Source organism: Nicotiana attenuata, unplaced genomic scaffold (assembly GCF_001879085.1).
Source record: "Nicotiana attenuata strain UT unplaced genomic scaffold, NIATTr2, whole genome shotgun sequence".
NCBI lineage: Eukaryota > Viridiplantae > Streptophyta > Magnoliopsida > Solanales > Solanaceae > Nicotiana > Nicotiana attenuata.
In genome coordinates, this window is record NW_017671083.1 from 221,346 (window position 1) to 244,703 (window position 23,358).

Consider the following 23,358-nt stretch of genomic DNA (forward strand, 5'->3'; position numbering starts at 1 on the left):
ATTTGGATATAGTGACTAACCTCCCTAAGCACTTTTAATACACACTTCCTTTTATTTTACTTCCATGATCAACCCACTTGTTTCTCCACATTTTGTTTCACTTGCGCCACCCCACTTCTCGTTTGGTACAACTGGCTACTTTTCTTTTTCTCTGTTCTCTTCTTTCTTTCTTTTTTTTTTCTCAGATTTATTATACACTGCCAGTTCACCAATCCGACCTTCATTCTTGATTTTCCCTTCTTCTTTTTTTTTTCTTTCTCCCCACCCCACACTTTGACTTTTGTATATATTTTAGTGCTTCAAGTGCTTCTAGGAGGGAAGAGTTCAATTAGCGTATTTAAACACCACATTTTAGATCATTATAGGGTTATCAAAGAAAAGGCTTCAGGCTCAAAAGGGGTTAACTATGGTAATATGCACAGGTGGATTTTCAAGTATAAAGGGTTAAACAAAGAAATGCCTCAATCATCTCTAAAACCAAACAACTTCTATTTCGCTTTGCAAACACACAGGGCAAGTTCTAGGTATCATATGCAAACATTAGATGCAAGTAACAGCTCACACACACTTAGCATGTAACTCATTCCGAATCAGTTCATCAACACAATCATACGAGTGTTCAAGCAAGTCAAGATGTGCAAAATTAAGGCATTTATTATGAGTCCACAAACAAGCTTAGATGTCACACACTCAGGTTCTTTTCTATACAAGTGTACACATTTGGGGTTACATTCTGACCTTCACCCATTTATTCTTAAACTTCAAAAAGAAAAATCTACCTAACCCGGTTCAAGAAAAACCCTTGGAAAAGAACCGTGGTCAAAAGAAAAACCAAGGGGGAGGTAATACACTACCTAAAAGAAGAAAACAAAATAAAATAAAAATCCTACATGGACTACTTCCCTCAAGAGTATTGTCCACCTAGTCCGTCATCAGGAAAAGTCCTCTACCAGTCGAGTTTTTTTTTTTTTTTTTTTATTTGACTTTGACCCTCAAGAAACCCGTCAAAAAGTGTCCGTCGTTGGGCCAAGTCAGCTAATCCTAATATAACAAACTCACACACATACAACATATTACTCTAATGATACAGCACAACAACATACATCTATATACATTACCATACACAGTCAGAGCAAGTCTCCCACCCCACACTTAAAACAATGGCATGTCCCCATGTCCTCAGAATACAGTAAAGAACAGAAGGGTGAGAAAACTTCCCTGAAACTCAATCTGAGTCGGAGACGGTACTGGGATCGACATGGCAGGCCCTTCCCAATGCACGCAGCCAAGCCATAAACTTGTTCTCAGATCTAGCTTGCCGCTGTGACATGGCGTCCAACCGTGTGTGTAGACCATCCACCGAGGTGCGAAGATCCGCAACCTCTTCCTCCAATGAGCGCAACATAGGCCGGGAGGACTGGGAGCGAGATAGATCCGCTCCAGACTGAGAGCGCCAAGAGGGTCCAGCACTGTCGACAGACCGCCTAGATTGTGCCATAGGAACCGGATCGTCCTCCTCATCATCAATCTCAATGGTAGTGCGAGTGCCCCTCCCCACTCTGATACTGGAAGCTTTGAAAGCTGCTTTTGGGGGCAAGTCACCATCAGCAGGGTTAGTAGGAGTGTTCCTCAGCAAGCATAGCGTGGTTACCAAGGAAGGGAAGTAGAATCCCTTAGACAGCAGCGGTCCCCGTAAGACCATTTCATCNTTACTATCATAGCAGTCTTAGTGGATAACGTGCAATAATTTTTATTTTAATTATGACACAAAATACTCTCAACTTAATGATTTATTATTAAGAAAAAATGTAATTTTGAATAGTTGATCACGCCCAACTATGCCGTATAAAAGGACAATGCGGTCGCTGCAAATATAATCCGGTTTACAAGTCCGGAGTCGAATCCCACAGAGAGTTAACCTATCAACTGCTACCTTCAGACCCACCAAGTCTTCAGAACCAGCTTCCCAAATATTCAAATTCTCAGTTGATTGTTCTTTAATAACTAACTTGCAAGTAAATAAAAGGCTATAACTAAATTAGAAGGGTTGTAAACAATTATGAGAAAAAGCTAAGGCAATGATTTCCCATATTGATGGAATCCCTTCTGTTTATGCTCATACAAATTTACCAACACATCTCTATCAATCATGAACGCTAATCTTACCGCAAATCTCTCCCGAGTAATCACAGTAATCTACTATTGCACTCTCCCGAGATACACTAGCTTGTTTAATTTCGCACAATTCAATTTAAATTGCACCCAAGGCTTCGTTATTCCTAATCCCGCCTTTAACCCCGCAATTATAGATTCCTCTAATAATCTAGGAGTGGTGTTGTTCAACAATACCCTAAATATGCACTCTTTTCCAAGTTATGCACACTAAATAGGCACAGCTAATTGAGGATCCTGTCAATTAACTACAACGAACACGAAGTTGAACAAATAAAGATTTAACTAGCAATTTGTATTCACATAAACAATAAGTTCATCACTCAATAGGTTCCATCAAAGCCTTAGACAAGGAATTTAGCTACTCATGACTATGGGAGAATAAACTAAGCTTGAATTCATCATAAAATCAAAAGAAAAGAAGAAAGATGTTTAGAGAACTTTCTCACAATTGTTTTTCTTGTTAAGAACCCTTAGAAATCAATACATGCCTCTTTTGGGCGAAGTCTAGCGTTTTAAATAGGGTTTAGGTCTAAAAATCCCGTGTTTTACACTTAAGTCCCCGAAGTTTACTGTGCCCACCGCGGTTCTACCGCGGTCGCGGTAGAACCGCGGTCAAACGCCTTCGCGGAATCTTCAACCTTCAGAGACTGCCTTCCACCGCGGTTTCACCGCGGTCGCGGTAGAACCGCGGTGGAACTTGTACCCGGGCATTTTGGCCTGTTTTGAATGGGTTACTTGGGAAATTCAACAATTAGCCTCTTTTCATCAATAGTTGACTCCAAAACCGCTCCTTAGCCTTCCTTACACCTATATCACCTGCAAATCATGTAAAACACTAATAAGAGCATTTTGTTGTCATTTTCCACATTAAAAGTTCACAAGAAGGTGATTATTTGGTGCGTGATTATAGTCAAATTCACCTATTATCAATAGTCAACGATTTGGTAAGAAAATTTGAGGATTTACAAGTTTAGTTACATACAATTGAATAAAGTTCTATTAGGCGAGCCCAGTACCCTGGGCGTTGGGCGTGTCCGGGGCGTAAGCCCCGGTGGCTGAGGCGTAAGTATCACGGAACTAAGCCCCACACATAAGTCCCGAGGCGTTTTACGAGTGCTCCGCCCCGAGGCGAGGCCCGAAATATATATATATATATATATATATATATATATATATATATTATATATTGTATGATTGTACTTGTTACTACATCTTAAACGAGAAAAGAACATCCATGGGCCAAAGGCAAAGACTTGAATTGTCAATCAACAGAAAATATATTTCTTTCCTTCAGATAAAAACAGAAAGGAAAGTGGATTTCCTATGCAGCTAAGAGTTGATGGAAATATCTCATACACGTTCACCATATGAAGACACAAGTCTGAAGGGATAAAGGGGTATACAGAGAACTAATCTAATGCAATTATTTACACGAAGGAGAGAGGGGGTGGGGATAATAGAAAAGGAAAGAAGCTAAAAGGAGCATCAAGTGAGAAACATTGCATCAAGACATTCTTCAAGCAGCAGGCATTGAGGTTGAGATGACCACGTAAGACAAATACTGAAGGCCATCCTGAATTTTACCAATGGCTGTGCTATGATCTGCACGAAGATTCTCCGCATATGCGTTAGCTTTTTCCTGGATTGATTTCTGCGGAACTTCTTGTGAATCAGCAGAAACACCTTTGACTGCTGCTAAATACGCTTCAGCAACTTCCGATATTCCTGCAAAAGCATAATGAAGCTAATCAAGAGGGATAGACGCCACTATTACAGTTCCCCTGAACTTTTAACACCAAAGGGGACATACCAAGAGCAAATGTGTTCTTCCCTAGAAAAAGCTAGATCGAACTGTTCCTTTATAGGGATTCTTTAATTTATTTATTATTATTATTATTATTATTATTATTATTTTGATAATGTTCCTTTGTTCTTCATGCCAAGGGTAGACAAAAATGTCTTAAGGGAAGCAAACCTTCACACTTTCTCCAAGCTCAATGAGCTCATTACAACATTACTAGACCAGTTTGTTCATAACCAGGGGCAGAGAAAGACATCAAACAGTTGAAATAACGATCGCTTAGTAAAGCGGTTCTCCGTAATGGGCCAAAGCATTTACGAGGATCTGGAAAACAAATTCAACTACAATGAAACTTTATACAGCTTGAGGGCAGAATTCACTCAACCAGAAGATTACTTGATTTTACCAATTCCCCAAAGTACTCTTTTTTCAAGATAAAAGACTAGTATCCTACAGTATTGCAATATTTTAGCTTTAAAATTATCGCACTCCAGATCCATTCCAAAAATAAAAGCATCGCCACACACATACTTTTGGCAGAGAGACAATATACACCCACAAAGAACAAGCGATACAATCGTAAGAGACAGTAAGCATCACACTGTTTACACGAATGATTTGCTCATAGAACTTTCAGAAATGGCAATTTCAAGTTTGATCATTCTGATCCAACAAGGAATTTTTTTTGAGAATGGTAACAAAATTCTGATCCAAAAAGGAATTACTAGGCTATCTTCTTAGACCCTGTGTGGGTCAACAGGGTTATATCGATAGAAAAGGAAATCAAATGTCAACTTGTTCTTCAGAATATGACATTCAATGAGCACAGCAAAATGCATGAATAGATATTTGACCAAGCCACAGGAAGAAATAAATAATAACAAACACAAAGCGCACAATCATAAATCACAAAAATTCTGTTATTTGTGCATAACCCTAACCATGTGCTTCGTTTGATGACTTTTTTTAAGTTTTTATATGCAATACCAGAGATCAAACAAAAGGTATGTGATCCATAAATATTAGCAAGGAAACAATGGACGGCAGATGAAAGACTACAAAGGGAAAAAAAGAAACAAAGATAAAAGTCACAAAAGCATGCAATAATATGTTTGACACAAATCTACCTGTAATAAAGCTGGAAGAAACAGCTTCAACACATCCAGTCATTGAACATGCCTTCGCTCGGATTATCTTAGCCCTTTCAGTTGAATCCTCAGGCCAATCCATTTTCACAATTTCCGCATCGGCATCTTGGTCCACAGCTTTATTTGCAGTTGAGATGATTGATTTCCCAAGCATTACAAGTTGACTCGCAGCAAAACAGCACAACTCTGAAAGTCTCTGTGTATATAAGAATAATCTGTGAGAAGTAAGTAGATCCTTTACTCCCAAAACAGAAGCTGCTTGTTTCTTTGATTCAAAAGAAACTCGCAGGCAAACCAAAATATATTATACATACATGGACACCCTCTGAATGAAGTGTATCCAGTCTCCGAGCAGTCCTTTGAATCATGTCATCGGAAGCTAGTCCAACCAAAACATTTGTAAATCTGCAATTCAATGAAATCCAAAACGTAACACCACTATCCCAGTTCTTAGCAACTAGACACAAACTTTTAGATAATCACACTACTAAGGCACAAGAACTCTGTCTAGATTCACGAACTGTCCACATTTCAGTCACATACTCCCTGCCCTGCTCCCATATATTTTTCAAGAACGGGATGCTTGGTAAAGCATATTAAAGTAGAAGGAAAAGCACAAAAAAAATCAAAAACAGGTAAAGCATATTAAAGTTCAATCTTTACCCTGCTGCCAATTCTGCAGCCTTGTTCACACTAGAATCATGCAAATTCTTCACCTCATCAGTGCTATCTGCAATGCCAGTCTCAACTTTCTTCCCTTTTCCTGACTCTGTACTACTTCCATATACTTCAGAACTCAAGTCAAAAATCTGTTGAACCTCTTTAAGTTTTCCATCATATGAAGACCTTTGATCAGATGGAAGCTTCGCTTTTCTTCTGTTGAACAACAAAGCATAATGGTTGGACAATGCCTCCAGCTCCTGCGTGTAATTCATATGATAAGACAAGGGATTTACGGGATGAACTCAACTAGGTATTGGATCAGTATGAGTAGGAAGTGACCTCCAACTGCTCCGGACCTCCATAAATATAAAAGCATCTATCAAAAGTAACTTCCTCATAAAACTGATCCTCGTCTGTTTTTCCTCCCCCTTCTTTGGTGTTTGGGTCAACTCCAATACCAGTTTCTGAGATCAGAAGATCCATAGTTTCTTTTCCAAGTAGCTCAAGCGCATGCATCCCTTTGGCAGTAAAAGCTTTTCCAGTCTGCAAGAAATTGCCCAATATAAACTGCACATTAAGGCACACTCCCTTGCCCAAAAAGATAGAAAATCAAATTTGTCCAAATGGCAAACCTCTAGTATGGATGGTGCAGCAGAACCAGTTGTGGCAGGTAAGCCACCATGCTGAACTGATTCAGCAATACTTAAAGCCGATTCCTCAAGCCTGAAAATACAAAACAAAATATCATTTCTTTGGCAATTTGGGCATTACTAAACGAAGAATAACCAGGTAATGACTCAAAACTGGTTAACATTGCAGGATCACAGAGTTCTCATGCTTAACCTAGAGGTGCTTAATTTTCCATGTTTCCCAACGCAAAATTTGTTTTATTCCAGTCATTTTTCCACCTTAATTTGCCAGAGGGAAATTTCGCCAAATTAATGTGTCAAAATCATAGAAGTTTATACTATGCAGCATTAAATTAAAGCACAATGTAATGTATAACTCAACAGACGTTCAACCAAAAAGAACTCCCTAATTATCCCCTAACAATCAGCTCCATAAAGTACAGCATTGTTTCTCAAGCAGCACAAGATGAGCAACTGCTTAAACAAAATCTAAAAACATGGCTCCCAAATAGCTGGATAAACACCTCTCTGAGGTGAAGGTTTCCAACAGCACGACTAGAAAAAGAATCATGTTGCAATTTTATACAAGCAGATATACATACTTGTGGACTAAATCGGAACCTCCTTTGAATGCGTTTCCTAAAGCTTGCCAAGCTCCTGAAGCGAAATTCTCGACTGAATGGTCAATAACTTTCAAACCCTGCACATAGTTTTGGAAGGTTAAAAGGATGACCATAGCAAACAATTTTAGCATATCTACTTCTAACCTTAAGATACTTCTGTAGAAATTAGCAAAAATAGGGGTAGAATTTTTATCAATATTCAATGCTCAAGAAGAACTTCCATTAACAGTTGGATCGCCTACTGAGTCAACTAAGCAGCACAACAACTAGTTTGGTAGCACTTGCCTGGCCAAGAATTGAATCTTCACTAGCTTTCTCTAACTTTTCCAGAGCAGCCTTGCGTTTTTTGTCATTCTCGTCTTCACTTTCCTCTTCGACCAATACTTCTCGCTCATCCTCTTTTGAGGATTCAGAGTCTTCTGAAGCATCCTGCACATCTGCAAGGTTTTTTGCAGCTATTTTAGCCGCTTCAACAGCCTGCATAAGTGAAAACGCATATAAATATAGCTGATGGAGGCAATCAAGTTTATGTTTAAGTGTGTTTCCCTGCCATAACCACAAAAGAACAAGTAACCTGCACTTGTCAACAGAAAGTTGAGACATTAGAAGGGTGATAACAAGAATTGTATCAACGAAAGTTGAGTTCTGAAAAGTTTATTAATCTGAAGGCTTCAACTCATTTTGTTGATCTGGTGCCGTACAAAGTGTAGTCCTACAGAAAAACTGAAGGTGAAAAGGGAGGGAAAAGTACAAACTCGATACAAATTGACCTAATGCCAACTATTATGTTCCTGATATGTTAACTAGTATGTTAATGATAATCATAGCAAAAGGAAATGTTAATGATCACACATGCTCCCATTTGGGAGTCTATCTGATTTCAGCCTTGTTACAAAATACTCTAAGTTATCAAATATAACTGACATCATCCAGCAATCTTTGGCACCGTTCGGTTGAGGCATCGCGAAAATTGTAATAGGTACCATTTACCGAAAGGGAGTGTCCGAAACACACTAATTGTCAAATTCCTAGATCAGATGATAGATCTAGCAAAAACTCATTTTGTCAAATATTTGAAATATAAATGAAGTTACTCACAGTTCACTCACACAACTCGGCTAACAATGACAACATCTCATTAACCGCTAATTTTTATATATAATATCAAAATGAGGTAAAACAAACAGCAAAAGCAGCTACGTTACAAATGCAACAAAAAAAAATAGAGTTATGAAATGTAAGGGAAGATGAGTACATTGCGGGAGATCTCTTCGGCAGCGGTAGTAGCAGCTTTCTGAATGTCCGATATATAAGAAAACGCAGAAAATCCCCAGCCTCCCCATCCTCCACCGCCTCCTTGCGGCGGAGGTTGCTGAGCTTCCTCCTGCTTTTCCACTATCTCTTCATTCGAAGGCTTCGTCGTGTTTTCCGCCATTTGAGAAGATCGTAGTGTCGATGCAACTTTATCAGTTTTCACCGCCGGGAACTGGTCAACAAATTGAATCAACTGATAGTCTTCGCGATCTTGTTTGTTGAGGCAAAACGTGCTTATTACGGCAAAACAGGTAAAAGACGATGTCGTTTGGTATTACAGTGCACCGCTGACCCGACGTTGATTTAGTGCACAAAAATTTGAGAAAATCTAACTTTATACCCATTAAATTCAAACTATTTACCCTTTAATGCTCATGCCCAAACTATTTGCTATTCCTACCCATGGGACCCAAATTAATTACCTACTAATTTTCCAACCGCAATCTACAAACAAAAGCTGAGCTAGAATTCTGGTAATTATGCAGCAGCATACTGTCAAAAACATCAATAATAGGCTTTTTTTGAAACATATCTCGAACCCAACTAGGTAAATCAACCCCTGTGTTCTTGCCAATTGCTTCCGACGGGGGCTTACCGGTCAGTAATTCCAACAGCAAGACACCGAAGCTGTAAACATCAGATTTCGGAGAAACATCGTAGGCATTTTCCACTTCTGGTGCTTGATAGCCAGGGATTAGGACAAACTTGGAGTTTGGCACGAAAAGTCTGAAAATTCCATTTCTTGAGAGACGAACATTGAAACAATTGATGAGTAAAACATTGGAATAGAGATTCAAACTCCAAAAGAATATCCTTAGTTTTGTGTGGCAGTAATAATATTTGTGGGTATGGCATTTACAGAAGTCTCTGGTCATTTACGTCTCTGGTCCCGTGCTAATATCATCCTTTGAGAATCTTTCCATTATCCACCATTGTTGGGCTTGAAGCTCAACTTTATTTTTGAAGATTTATTGTTTGATTCAAAGTGGGTGCTGTTAAATATTGCTTAAAGTACCTTATGAAAGTTCATACTGAAATTTGATAGCATTTGGAGCTGATTCGAGGTAATTGAGATCGAAATTTTTCAGTTGAAAATCGAAGAAGAACACAGTTGTATACTGCTACGGTATACAATATGTTGTAGGAGTATATAGCTATACTGCAACAGTACACTATTATAGTTTACAAAACAGTATACCGCTACAGTTACTAATATACTATAGGAGTATATAGTTATACAGCACTATTATAGTATACAATATATTATTATGGTATATTGTAATAATCTGCAAGATACTGTAACAATATGTTGTAATAGTATGGAATATACTATAATAATATACTTATTACCCGTAAATTCACTTGCCTTTTCCTTTTTAATTTGTTTTAAGCTTTTACCCAGCGTGAAGAGCAAATTGAAAATGCAAATATATATATATATAGTATGCTATATAACGTAACGATATACTCTTACAATTAGATCCTTTTAGAATTTTTTAAATTTTTTATTGACAACTGATATTATTTTAGTTTAATAATTGAATTGAAATTTTTTTTAACTCTTTGCGCACAATTGTATACACTGTTGGTATAGTTATATACTATACTGGTATCATATGTTAGTTAATATTTATTTGGTTGTATTAGCTACATTTAATTGGTACACAATTTGATTTTTATTTAGTAACAATATAAAAATAGAATAATAAAAAATAGTGAAAACAGTAAATGAAATTAGATTATGAAGAGAAAAAGAATATAAAAAAAAAGTTAAATGAAATTAGAAAATGAAAAAAGAAAAAAATAAGAAGAAAACGAGAAAAACAAAAAGGAGAAAAGAAAAAAAAAGAAAAGAAAAGAAGCATAGAAATAAAAAAGAAATGGAGAATAAAGAAAAAATTCTCCACAAAAACCTACTATGGGTAGAAAATATAATTAGTTTATGGGTAGGAAAACAAATGGGTAGACAAGGATAAATAATTTTGTTTTTGTAGATAACTGTGTCAAAAGGCCTTTCTTTTGTTTTTGTACTTTTCTCCTTTACAATAAATGATTTTATGGCCTTTTGCACCTCTTTAAGAAAATATTAATTCCTATAACTTTGACTAAATTATTCTTAATTAAAATTTATATATTGTTAATTTGACACATTGGGTCTAGTAAAAGAATACTTAAATAAGGACAAATTTAAAAAATAAACATGTCACTTGTCATCAGAGCCGTCAAAATGGGCTTGACCCGTGAGGCCAGCCCAATTCAACCCGCTACTTGGGTAGGGTTGGGCTAGAAATTTTTGAGCCCATTTAAAACTGAGGTTTATAAGCCCGGCCCAAGTAAGCTCGTTGGCCCTTGAGGCTTGACCGAGTCTAGGCCTGGGCCGGCCCGCGGGCCAAAATTTAATTAAATTCAAATTAATTACTATTAAATATTTAATATTTTAAAAAAAAGTAAAAAGTAAAAAACTATTAACTATAATCCTCATTCCCCAATCCTAAATTGCTCATATACCTTTCCACATCAACTAGAATTTAGATTTTTGACATGCATGTAATATGACAAAATTAGTTTTTCTTTTGCTTAATTGATAACGAACTCGAAAAGTCTTAGGTAGCCAATAAAATCTTTTCTCAAAAGAAAATATTACTTTAAGTGGCCAATGATCAGTTTGGATTACTTTAATGCATTATTAATATTTAAACTACTCTTCAGTATAGATAAAGATCAGTTTTAAATACACACACAAAAAAAATTGACCACTAGCAAATTTCAAGAATTTTAAAAAATTTATGGACTATAATGATGAAATCAACAAATGATGTCAATCCTACATTAAAAAACCTCAGCATATAAACTTATTAAAATAATCTCTGAATCTGAGGAAAATGAAAGAAAGGTATTAAGAAAATATTCATGTAACTTTAAAAAGAAGAACAAGAGATATAGAGAATTTGCATTTCAATTACGAGATTCTTCATCAAATATCAACATTTTTGTACGCTCTAAGCAAATAGAAGTTGTTTACATGATTAATCGACTATGTCACGAATAAATATTTAAGGATTTAAAGAATCTTTTTTTTAAAAAATAAATAAAAATTGAAGGGCCGGCCCGCCCTAGCCCGAGGCCCTCTTAGGGCTGGGTTGGGTTGACCATTTTAAGACACATTCATATGGCGGGCCGGCCCGTCCTCGCCCGCCAAATTTAAAAGCCCACGAGGCTTGGGCTGGGCTAGCCCATTTTGACAGCTCTACTTGTCACGGACAGAAGGTAGTCTCTTTCGATGTTCCTACCATAATTGTTCCTTACAGCTAGGGGTGTTCATCGGTCGGTACGATATAGTATTTAGACATTTCAGTTCGGTATTTTCAGTATTCGGTTTCTTAAAATGCTATAACAATACCGTACCTAATTAAATTCGGTATGGTTCGGTTTTTCTCCTTTCGGTTTCGGTTTATTCGGTCCGCTAACTTCGATTTATTCGGTTTGAATACTAACTTGTGCGTAGAGTCATAGAATGTAATATTTTTAATTAAAGTACTCAAAAGTACAAAACTAAAAATATTTTTTGACAAAAGTTTTATCCAAAATCAATAAATATCAACCCAGAGAGAGAAAATTGTACATAAAAGAATAAATTTGATCATTAGAAATGTTTGTTACTTGCTTAGAGCTACTTGATGAACTTAGAGAATAAAGCAAAGCAAAATTTTAAATTTTTTATATTTATGTTATAATTAATAATATGTGTATTGTGCAATAATATATATATAGATATATATATTTCGGTACGGTATCTGTATTTCGGTATTTCATTTTAAAATACCAAATACAATACCAATATTCCAAATTGAACAACTCGTGACTACTTTTTAATTAACACGATACAACAAGTAGGGGTGTTCATGGTTCGAATTGGGTCGGTTTTTCCATAAAAAGAAACCAAACCAAGTAAGTCGATTTTTCAAATATTAGAACCAAACCAAACCAATTAAGTCGGTTTTTTTATCGATTCGATTTTTGTCGATTTTTTTTATTTTTCGGTTATTTATCTGTTTTTTTTCTTAAATATGAAACATACACTACCAAACGCATATTATGGCCACTACATTTTCAACGTAACACTATCAAATCAATTGGTCTTTGAGAAATCAATCATTTACCAAGATATATTGATGATATTTCAATCAAATAGTGATGAATAATTTAAGTACTCAATTAAAAATCGGTTATTTTTAACATGAAATAAATTTTTGTACTTAACAAAAGAAAACTACCAAGCAAACTAGAATGTTAAAGCAAAGAATTAGATGATTATAATAGCAAAGAACTAGACTAAAAATATAAATGACTAATATGTAACATAAATTTTAGAAACTTTATATAATATAGGTGTAATAATAAATTTAAATAGCTACTTTTATAGTCGGTTTGGTTCGGATTTTTTTTGTTTTTTTTTTTATTAAAATCAAAACCAAACCAATTTTGATCGATTTTTAAAATTCAAAATAAAAAACAAACCAAACCTAAAAAGTATCGGATTTTTTTGTCAGTTTGGTTCAGTTTTCGATTTGGTTCGATTTTTCTAGTTTTTATGAACACCCTAGCAACAAGGATAAAAAAATCCCATAAGTTTTGTGACCAACAGATGAAATGCAGCGCACTTCTTGCAGCAGTGACAAACTTCTAGCTCATTCTCATTCAAGGTAATTGACATGATTAAAATGCTGGGAACGTAAAAAAAGAAAAGTAGACAAAAGTATGTTGAAATTGCATAATGTTTTGTTGAATCAGCACATCCAAGAAAAAAATTCCAATATTTTCTGGTGTACAGCGTACAAAGCTCAATGAATCGTTAAAATTGACAATGTAAACGAACTTTTCAATGATTATATATGTTTACAGATTGATTTGTACATATTCTTTGAACTAGTTATCGTCTGAAAATAAGAATGGTGGACCCCCTTAATAACCTTGGAAAATTGGTGGCGGTGGTGATGCATATAGCGAGCCCAATGATGGAGGAAGAGCAACATCCTCAAAAGTTGGTGGAGGTGGAGGTGAGGCTACAGGTGGGGGTGGTGAGTGGATAGGTGGTGGTGGAGAGAATACTGGAGGAGGTGGAGGTGATGCTACCGGCGGTGGTGGTGAGTGAACGGGAGGTGGAGGTGAGGCCACTGGTGGCGGTGGTGAGTGAACAGGAGGTGGAGGTGATGCTACCGGAGGCGGTGGTGAAGCCACTGGTGGTGGTGGTGGTGGTGGTGGTGAGTGGACGGGAGGTGGAGGTGACGCTACTGGAGGCGGTGGTGAGTGGACGGGAGGTGGAGGTGAGGCCACTGGTGGTGGTGGTGACGCTACCGGAGGCGGTGGAGATCGAGCTGGAGGTGGTGGTGAAGCCACCGGGGGTGGAGGTGAGTGGACTGGAGGTGGAGGTGGTGAGTGGACTGGAGGTGGAGGTGGTGGTGGCGAGGCTACGGGTGGTGGTGGGGGAGGTGAGGCCACTGGTGGTGATGGGGTTGGTGTAGGTAGAGGAGGTGGCTTTGGTTTTGGACTCGCAGGTTTTGGTGGAGATTTTTTGGGCGTTGAAGGGGTATTTTCTTTGGGTGGATCCTTTGGACTTTGCCCTTGTGGTGAAAATCCACAATGACCTTTACTACAATCAACAGGATTGCTCAGAACTGGTAAACATTCCTTCTCCGTCCTTTGATCTGGTTGTTCCTGCAAACAATTTTCCTTACCTTCTATTTCCAGATCATGGGAGTGCGACGGCGTACATTTTTGGTCCAAGCTCTCAAAATAGTTGTTGGAGAATGTCAAATTGGCCAACTTGGGCAAAGTACAAAGGTTTTCTGGAACATTTCCCATGAATTTATTGGATGCAATGTCAAAGACTTCAACTTTCTGCATGTACTTCAAATCCTTTGGTAAGGATCCAACGAACTTGTTTCCGCTAATGTCTAACGTCGTTAGGCTCGTGAGCTTAGTAATTTCTTCAGGTAAACAACCAGAAAGATCATTGTTGGTGAAAACAAGCTCATCTAATGTGTTACTCATTTTGCCAATGCTGCTTGGGATGCAACCAAAGAATTTGTTATTCGCCAATACCACCACAGAAGCATTGGAATTGCCCAGGTTTTCAGGGATGGTAGAATGGAATCGGTTATTGTTAAGAAATATGGCATCAAGATTCTTTTCAAATAAGGCAGGGGGCACTAGACCTTCAAAATTATTGAACCTAAGATCAAGATATTTAAGGTTAGGTAATTCCAGCACAACGTCTGGGAATGGCCCTACGAAACGATTGTTGCTGAAATCAATCTCATCTAAAAGCGTAAGATTTTTAATGCTCTTAGGAATGATTCCACAAAACCGATTAGAATTAATGTGGATAAGACTAACATCAGATAAAAGGCCAAGCTCGACGGGGAGGTGTCCAGCTATGTCTGCATGGTTAAGATCAATGCCAGCAACAACAGAGATATTGGGATCGTCGAGAGCATTGTCACAAAAGACACCATTATAGGCACAAACACTAGGACCTTCCCAGTTAGCCGTGAAGTTTGTTGGGTCGGAGTAAATAGCTTTCTTCCATGCCTGAAGAGCAATATAAGCTTTCTTCAACCTGGCATTCGCGAATTTCATGTTAATGGTCATCTGATCATACTCGCCATTGTCAACCAAAAGCTGGCGACGAGCAATGGAAGCAGCCTCAACATCAATTAATGCAAAAGAAGATGAAGAAAGAGAAATGAATGATACAAGGAAGAAGAGAAAAAAACGCGAGGCCATAATGCTTGGATTAAGTCCACTTGGGTAAGGCCCAAGGCTGCTTATAGCAATCTATCTTGCAAAGGAAAATGGAGGGTTTTATATGTATGCAAAGGAAGGAATATTCGTGGTTGATAGGTTATTACTGAAGGTGTTTGAATTTGGAACCATATTTTGCGGAAGCTTGTTTGAGCACCATGAATTTGGAAGGTCAAACTAAACTTAGACACAAATTTAGGGTATTCGTTAAATTTCTTGGAATTAAGAAATGAATGAATAGGGGTAATATTTGATCCATCCTTTACCTACTAGCATGGAAAATCACCAATTACACGAGTTCTTTTTACCATCTAAAACAAATGGACATTAATTCGTAAACAGGTTTTATTTCTTTATGATAGCAAATAATTGCCTCATTTTTTCATTAAGTTTCAAATATTCACAATGCATTGGCTTTACCGCCAAAGTGTCGTGAAGCGGATGAGGCTACTCTTTCCTTAACCAGAGGTCTCGGGTTCGAGCCCTGGGTATGGAAAAATTCTTGGTAGGGAGCGCTTCACCCCGAATGGGGCCCTCGCGAATCCAAATATATTCGGGCTCCAATGCGGATACCGAACACAAAAAATACACTGGCTTTCCTACTGGATCTTAGTTTTTCACTAGATTGCTCCGACTCCTCTGCCAAAGCTCTAAAAGCGGGTGCTTTTGTTCTTCCTTTGATAATTCTTCCAGTCTCCTTGGCAGATTCCATTTAGATGACAATATATCCCTCAAGAAAATAATCTTTATTTATGGTGTGTTGTTAGTTCCTGAACCCACAGTTTAATGACGCAAACTACTGATTAAGTGGCTTTCAAGTCATAGTGAAATTAAAAGCAAAAATAGATGATGTGAACCATGTGCTCCTTGCTCTTAGGAGTACCTACAAAAATACTATAGTATTCAACAATCAGATAGGAGATTCCCCTGTTGTCTTTAAAATGTCTTTGGCAGACGATGAAACTTAATCACGGACTGCCTATTTCCATTTGGTCTTTTCTCTTCAACACAGCCCACCTACCCACCCAAAAACCACCACCACCACCATGGAGCCAAGTAGCCAACAGGCCAAGATTGTTAGTTTGATAAAATTTGGATCATTTGTAAGACGGATTACAACCTCCATAGTCGCTAGAATCTATAGATCCAAAGTAGGATAGGACCCACAAATATACCGAAGTTAGGCGCTTAGAAACCATAAGGTGCTTAATCATCAGACCAGGGCATTAACATACCTATGTTTTTAACTAGTAGGATTAGCAAACTGAGAAAGGGGAAAGCGACATCAGTTTCTCACCATCTAGAAAAGACCTCAAAGGGCATGTAAAAACTAAACTTTACTGCAATAAAAATTTCCCAAAACCAAACCATATTTACATTCAAAACAAATGGAAACTACTAAGCAATAAAGTAAACTATTTTATGCTACACTAACAAAAAAATACGTGATAACATCCCACAAATTTTGCCACATTGGCCAAGATAACACCATTCAACTCCACTTCTTGACCTTATTACTTGGTTCATTAATAAGCGTGCTTTTTATCGATTCCATGTCAATCAAGTGCTGACGAGTACCAAACAGGATGTGTTCCTTTGGCTCTGAGAAGTCTAGTAAAGGGTGAATCTGGCATTCTAGCCTTCTCCTCTTCTTCAAGCTCTTCTCTGCTCTTTGGCAATCCATCAGGGACAGGGCAAGGTCTTGCCACTTTTTCCTCAAGATTCGCCATCTTGGCTGATTCTTTGCTTGCTCGTTTTGCTTTGTGTATGTCTGAAACTCCATGTAAACAGCCAATTAGAGTTTTTACTCCCCCTGCTTGAAGTATTAGCCTCTCTACCTCCTCCTTAGGTGCTTCTTTCTGGAAAGAATCAAAACCAAAAACAAGTGTGAAGGTGCTATACAATATATATCTTAAAACAACGACAACTTTTGGCCAATTGTTCTATTTGGATTTACAAAAGTCTCAAGCAATTGGCTTGATGGATATATCTAATGGAAACTACGAGTATATCTGTAGTATGGGACTACTTTCATTCATATGATCAGTATTTAGTACAGCTTAAGGATCCTATTTGGATGTAATTATTTGCTTACTTTATCTGGTAGACACATACACACAACAACTACTTCAACTCCAACCAAGTTAGAGTCGATCACATAAATCCTCACTGCCCAACCTGCTTCATTTAAGCTGTCTCAGTCCAATATTACACAAAATAAAAAGTCTGTACTAGAGAGTGTCCTTCCTCAATGATGCCGCCCTCGCACTAGTCTGACCAACCCAGAAGGCATGGACAAGTCCACATATGCACACAATGCCATACAAAATTTTCAAGTCCCATTCGACCAAAGCCTAAACCAGATAAGCAGCTAAAACAATCTCCACAATCCTCCCAAGATGGTATTTCTTACAAAGACTCAACAATTAATTTGTAAAAATACACTCCACAACTAATACAAAGCAATCTCATTTTTATTACCCCTAAGAACCAACTCTCTAGACAGGAATTACGTAATCTGTGGAAACAAAAGCCTACTATCAGACAACACATAGTGTACAGTAGCAAGACTCCATCAAATAAAAAGGCTACAACATTATATTTCAAGAACCTATAACAGTGTGCTGATTGAGAACTTACTTCAAGATCTTTGAGTTCAAAATAAGCCTGCCAGCAGCTATAGGAATCATCCCCTTCTAGAACAGAACAATAATCTGCACATAAACATACACAGAGTACTCCATTAGTAATTTAACAAGCAGATAATACTTACTTTAGACAACAAACAAACAAGTCCAGTTACTAGATCCCAATTTTTATTTTTTATTTTTTGTGAATATAGACATAGTTTTTTTTTTTTTTTGAATGAAACTTAGGTATTTAAAAATTTGTACACACAAATTGTACAAATATTAAGAATAAAAAATGATTGAATTAAACAAAAAGCTATTTAACCCCAAATACTAATAACAACAGTGCAAAAAGAAAGTTCGCTACTACTTAAAGTAAAAGATTTCCTTTCAAACATTACCAAAAAGTATGGCTTAGTGCGGGTTGAAAACTTCATCCCAGAAAAAGTGGGTTTAGAACTTGAGGTCTCGGGTTCAAATCCCGACAGTAATAAAGAAACTAGTGATTTCTTCCTCTTTATCCAAATCTTGGTGGATGGAGTTTACTTGATAGCCAGGCGAGAGGTAGTAGGTATCCCGTGTGGTGCGTGCAAGCTGACCCGGAAAAAAAAATACTACCCAAGGGCATGACATGGAGCTGGAATGAAACATGCAGGGTTCAGATCCAAGCAAAACCTAGGTAATTTCTTAAACTGTTATAGGCTCTGCTCGTTAAAAAAACAATGAATTAGTGAAAGTGCGTGTAAGCTGGCTCGTATATTAACTTCTAAAAAGAAAACGAGAAATTCCCCTGGAACCACTATTTTTATATAAAGCAATTCTTTATTTTTTCATCAACCATTCAGGAAAGAGAAATTTTGAAGAATGTGTTATAACATTAAACGAGTGAGCAATCTAATCAATAACTTACAAGCAAAGGAAACGTAAAATCAAGAAAATACAGGTACGTGAAATTAAGATCTGGACAATACCTGCAAGTTCGTTTTCGGACTTTTCAATCAAAGGAGGGTCTTTTACAACTCTATCGAACTTGGTTCTGCTAAAAGGCTCCAGCTTTGGAATATAAGCATGGCTCCTTGAACAACAACGTATTGTCGACGAATTAATTACATCAAATCTTGAAGAAGATGATTTTTTTGAAGAATATTGAAGCTCATTAGCTCCAATAAGAGAAGAAGATAAGGAATTTAAAGTCACTGCTTGTAACACCATTGCTATTTTTAGAAACCAGATAAAGAAGATATCATCAAAATGCTTAATAATTGTTGAGGGAATTTAAGGATATAAATAGAAGATGAGTTAGATATAAAGAGAAAGGAGGAGTCAGAAGGAATTGGGAATGGATAAGGATGAGATTTTTTTTTAATACTTTTCCACTAGAAGAGAGATAGTATTACTTGTTGGTGTTGATTAGATTTGTGATAATTAAATCACGGCCGTTGATTTGTGCCTGTATGTGATTGTGATCAATCTGCGATCGTAAAATGGAAACGTAGGATGCGGCGGCCTGTTATACAGTGCCACTTTTTTCCCTGGGATATTTTAATGATAATACTGTATGTGGAAAATTTAAAGATATTTTTTTTGAGCCCACAGTTTTTCCTTTGCTTTGTACTTTTTGCTTTTTCAACTTTGTAATTTGTCTTGAAGGAAAAGAAAGAAATTTGTTATTGCCATCTTCTGCATTTGGTCCCTCGAAAGTTTCTCGATACTAATAAGCATATCTGGCCAAATTTCTTTTTGGTCAAAAATATTCTTTTTTTAAAGTTAAAGTATTTGGCCAAATTTTTTAAAGAAAAAAAATATTTTTGAGTAAAAAAAGAAATAGTTTTTAAGAAGGAAAAAAAATAGTTCCTTCCCAACATCACTTTTCTGAAAAATATTTTTGAGAAAAATTACACTTAAAACATTTTTAAAAAAACATGATTAAATGTTAATTACTGTTCAAAAGTACTTTTTAAATTAGCCAAATATAAATTATTTCACCAGAAGTATTTTTTGAAAAGTATTTTTCAAAGATAGCTGATTTTAGAAGCTTGGCCAAATAGACTATAAGTAAGCGTTTGAACATAAAAACATAATTTTAAAAAAATTAATTTATAGAGTTAAAGTTTTTAAAAAAGTAGTTGAAATTCGAAAGTATTTTACTTGAAAAACTGTTGTAATTTTATGAGAAAAAACGAAACTTTAAATTAAAAAGTGATTAAACTCACTTTTTCAAACTTGGAAACTCATCTTGAAAAAAAACTTTCAAAAAAGTAGTACAACGAAACAAGTTTTGAAAAAAAAAAAAGGAACAATTTTGTATGCCCAAACGGCCAAATTCTAACATATAAAAAATAGCATGTTCGTTACTTGAAAAATATTCATAATTACCTCACAAGTAATTTGATTGTGTAATCTTTCTTTACATTATCATTGTGTCTGATATAATTGTAAGTTGTAAGTTGTAACACACTATATCACCAACTAACAAAATGGCTTATAACAAGTTATAACAAAAACACAACTAGGGATTGACTTATTAGAAGATGAATGTGGTATTATGGTGGTGAAATTGACCTGAAATGGTGTTACAATGGAATGTACTCGTCAAGCATCAAGTCTTTTAGCATATGTTGTAAATGGCTTAGAAGTTCCTTAATTACAATGTACTACTTCTAGCCCATGAGTCTTTCGAAAGAGACTTAATTATTAGGCCTATCAAAATTAGTGAATGAGTTTGATTCAGTTGGAATTATTAGGCCTATCAAAATATTGAAGACTTTTACTTGGGATCCAAGCACAATTAGCAACTGGTTAAAAGGACCAAGGGTTAGAAAGTATGAGTTTATGGGAATATTACTGAGAAAAATATATGAATTCTCTTATTCCCAGTTCTAATAGCTTGTTTGGCCAAGTTTCTCCAAGTTGAAAATCACTTTTTTTATATTTAAAGTGTCGTTTTTCAAAGTTGAAGTGTTTGGCCGAGGTTTTAGAAGAAAAAAAGTGTTTTTGAGGAGAAGCAGAAGCAGTTTTGAAAAAGCACTTTTGAAAAAAAGTACTTCTCAAAATAAGCTGATTTTTTCAGCTTGGCCAAACAGGCTATAGCCTATAAGTCTAGCTTCTCATTCCTTTCTTGGTTCTCTCATATCTTACTTACTTTCTGCATTTTGTATTTCCATTAATGTTATTCTACTTCGTTGAGTTGTGATCATGAGTTACTATCATCAATATAATTTGTACTTTGGATTTACATTGGTGCTTTCATCCATGGGACTCTATGTGAACATCCTGAATCGAATGAGAATTTAGGAACAAAGAGATTTAGAGTTCTACAGAATATTCGAGAAGAAGGAGAAGAAAGACAATGTTCTATGGTTGAAAAGCTAATTAGGCATTGAGCCCTTTTCTATTTATATGTGGTCTGTTTACATACAAGTCCTATTTACAAAAAGAGCCAAAACTAATCAAACTACAATTGTGGCTATGTACAAAATAAAATAATAGCCAGTGGCCGGCTCAAATATTTAATGTTCCTCATTGGGCCTGAGGCTAGATAGTTAGATAGTCCAACACCTCCCTTCAAGTTGGAGGTTGAGAACACCTTCAACTTGGACAAGAATGACTGATGGAGCACACCAGTAAGAGGCTTGGTGAAGATGTTTGCAAGCTGATTAGAGGTGGAAACATAAAACAACTGAATCAAGCCATCCGCTAACTTCTTTCTGACAAAATGGCAATCCACCCGATGTGCTTGGTTCGCTCATGAAACACCGAATTTCTAGCAATATGAATTGCAGCCTGGTTGTCACAAAAAATAGAAACAGAATAAGAAACAGGAACAGAAAGGCCAAGAAGCAGCTTGTGAGCCAAGTTAGTTCAGCCACCACCTTGGTGAATGCTCTGTATTCAACCTCAGTTGAGGAGCGGGAAACAACATGTTGTTTCTTAGATTTCCATGCTACCAAGCAATCACCCAAAAAAACACAAAACCTAGAGACAGACTTGCGAGTATCGGGGCAAACTGCCCAATCACTATCAGAATAATCTGTGAGAGTACAATCAGGACAGTTAGAATAGAATAGCCCAACATCAATGGTACCCTTCAAGTACCTCAACATGTGAAAAGTAGCAGTCAAATGAGGCTATCTGGGAGCTTGTAAAAACTGACTTAAATGTTGTACACCAAAACATAAATCAGGTCTAGTATGAGTCAAGAAGAAAAGCTTGCCAATCAGACTCGTGTACCTCTTAGGATGGGCAAACAACTCACCAGAGTCAGCCTTCAACTTGAATTTAAAAAGGAGAAACAACAGAAGACACCTCCAAACAGTTATACTCTTTAAGTAAATCCAAAATAAATTTTCTCTGATTTAAGAATACACCATCAGGTGAAGTACTAACCTTAATCCCCAAGAAATAGTGTAAAAAATCCAAATCTTTTATCTTGAACTCATTATCCAAAAACTTCTTAAGAGCAGAAATTTCAACAAGATTATTCCCTATCAAGATTATATCATCTACATACACAGCAAGAATGACAATATCACCAGAAGACCCTTTGACAAATAAAGAGTAATCATTTAAGGAATGAGTGTACCCATTTGAACATAAAGCTTGGGACAACTTTGCATACCATTGTCTGGAAGCTTGCCTCAAGCCATAGAGGGATTTCTTTAGCTTGCAAACTAAGGGGGCAGATGAGGAAGAAGAGGAAATGGAAAGACCTTGAGGAAGCTTCGTGTAAACCTCCTCATGTTGATCACCATGAAGGAAAGTATTATTCACATCAAGCTGAAACAAAGACCAACCATGCTTAACAGCAACAACTATAAGACAATTAACAGTGGACAATTTTACAACAAGTGAAAAAGTTTCAGTGAAATCCACTCCTTCCACCTGTGTATCACCCCTAATCACAAGTCTAGCTTTATATCTCTCTACACTACCATCAGCTCTATACTTGATTTTATATACCCATTTACACCCAATAGGTTTCTTCCCAGCAGGTAGTTCAACAATATCCCAAGTATTATTAGCTTCTAGTGCCTCAAACTCCTTTCTGACTACATCTGGCCATGCTAGAATAGGTGCTGCCTGAGCATAGGTGTAATGTTCAGATTCAGTAGGCTGAACAGAAGAACAAGAAACTGAGGTAGAGAGCTGACACTTATAGTCTTGTAGATAGGATAGAAGATGGTGTGGTGTGTTAGATCTCCTTAAAGGAGGAGCAGAAGGTTCAAGAACAGGAGGAATTGTGTCAGGATTGAAAATAGGTGAAGCATGATTAGGAGAAGGAGGAGAATCAGAATTGGGAAAAGGAGGAGAAACAGGAGTTGACAAAGAAGTGAAGGTGCAGCTGGAGAAGTAGAGTTAGGATTAATATCATTATCAGAAGATAATGTAGGAGGATAGGATAAGGAAGGGCTGTTAGGAGTAACTTCATTAGTAGGTATAACAGGAGTAGGAACAGGAACAGTAGTGTCATTAAAAGGATCCAAAGCATGCCATTATCAGAGAAAAATGAAATGGCTATGTGATTGGACCCAAGTTCTAATGCATTGTCACTTCTAATAGATTGAACAGTCA

The 23,358-nt window shown here is 36.8% G+C and overlaps 3 protein-coding genes across 3 annotated transcripts; all 3 read right to left on the reverse strand.

The window, feature by feature from the left end:
• Nucleotides 1-3,410: 3,410 nt before the first annotated feature.
• Nucleotides 3,411-8,649, reverse strand: LOC109205803. The gene is made up of 9 exons (XM_019368557.1): nt 8,295-8,649; nt 7,325-7,516; nt 7,019-7,116; nt 6,420-6,510; nt 6,127-6,330; nt 5,788-6,044; nt 5,439-5,529; nt 5,104-5,320; nt 3,411-3,900 (listed from the first exon to the last, which is right to left on the reverse strand). Exons 1-9 carry the CDS (start codon nt 8,472-8,474, stop codon nt 3,692-3,694), a joined length of 1,539 nt encoding a protein of 512 aa, XP_019224102.1. The 5' UTR covers nt 8,475-8,649; the 3' UTR covers nt 3,411-3,691.
• A 4,461-nt stretch (nt 8,650-13,110) lies between these two features.
• LOC109205804 (pollen-specific leucine-rich repeat extensin-like protein 3) lies at nt 13,111-15,197 on the reverse strand. Its single transcript, XM_019368558.1, has one exon. It carries the CDS (start codon nt 15,137-15,139, stop codon nt 13,316-13,318), a length of 1,824 nt encoding a protein of 607 aa, XP_019224103.1. The 5' UTR covers nt 15,140-15,197; the 3' UTR covers nt 13,111-13,315.
• A 1,277-nt stretch (nt 15,198-16,474) lies between these two features.
• On the reverse strand, nt 16,475-19,117 carry LOC109205805 (CCG-binding protein 1). The gene is made up of 3 exons (XM_019368559.1): nt 18,759-19,117; nt 17,798-17,871; nt 16,475-17,016 (listed from the first exon to the last, which is right to left on the reverse strand). Exons 1-3 carry the CDS (start codon nt 18,997-18,999, stop codon nt 16,714-16,716), a joined length of 618 nt encoding a protein of 205 aa, XP_019224104.1. The 5' UTR covers nt 19,000-19,117; the 3' UTR covers nt 16,475-16,713.
• Nucleotides 19,118-23,358: the final 4,241 nt, after the last annotated feature.

What these genes read in the sequence shown, in the direction of transcription:
- LOC109205803 (XM_019368557.1), bottom strand. Translation starts at nt 8,474, where the DNA reads ATGGCGGAAAACACGACGAAGCCTTCGAATGAAGAGATAGTGGAAAAG. An exon ending in GCTGCAGAATTGGCAGCAGG is followed by an intron (nt 5,530 to 5,787) that starts GTAAAGATTGAA and finishes ATTGAATTGCAG; the next exon opens with ATTTACAAATGTTTTGGTTG. An exon ending in TTCATTCAGAGGGTGTCCAT is followed by an intron (nt 5,321 to 5,438) that starts GTATGTATAATA and finishes TTATATACACAG; the next exon opens with AGACTTTCAGAGTTGTGCTG.
- LOC109205804 (XM_019368558.1), bottom strand. Translation starts at nt 15,139, where the DNA reads ATGGCCTCGCGTTTTTTTCTCTTCTTCCTTGTATCATTCATTTCTCTT.
- LOC109205805 (XM_019368559.1), bottom strand. Translation starts at nt 18,999, where the DNA reads ATGGTGTTACAAGCAGTGACTTTAAATTCCTTATCTTCTTCTCTTATT. An exon ending in GTCCGAAAACGAACTTGCAG is followed by an intron (nt 17,872 to 18,758) that starts GTATTGTCCAGA and finishes GTTTATGTGCAG; the next exon opens with ATTATTGTTCTGTTCTAGAA. An exon ending in TTGAACTCAAAGATCTTGAA is followed by an intron (nt 17,017 to 17,797) that starts GTAAGTTCTCAA and finishes GATTCTTTCCAG; the next exon opens with AAAGAAGCACCTAAGGAGGA.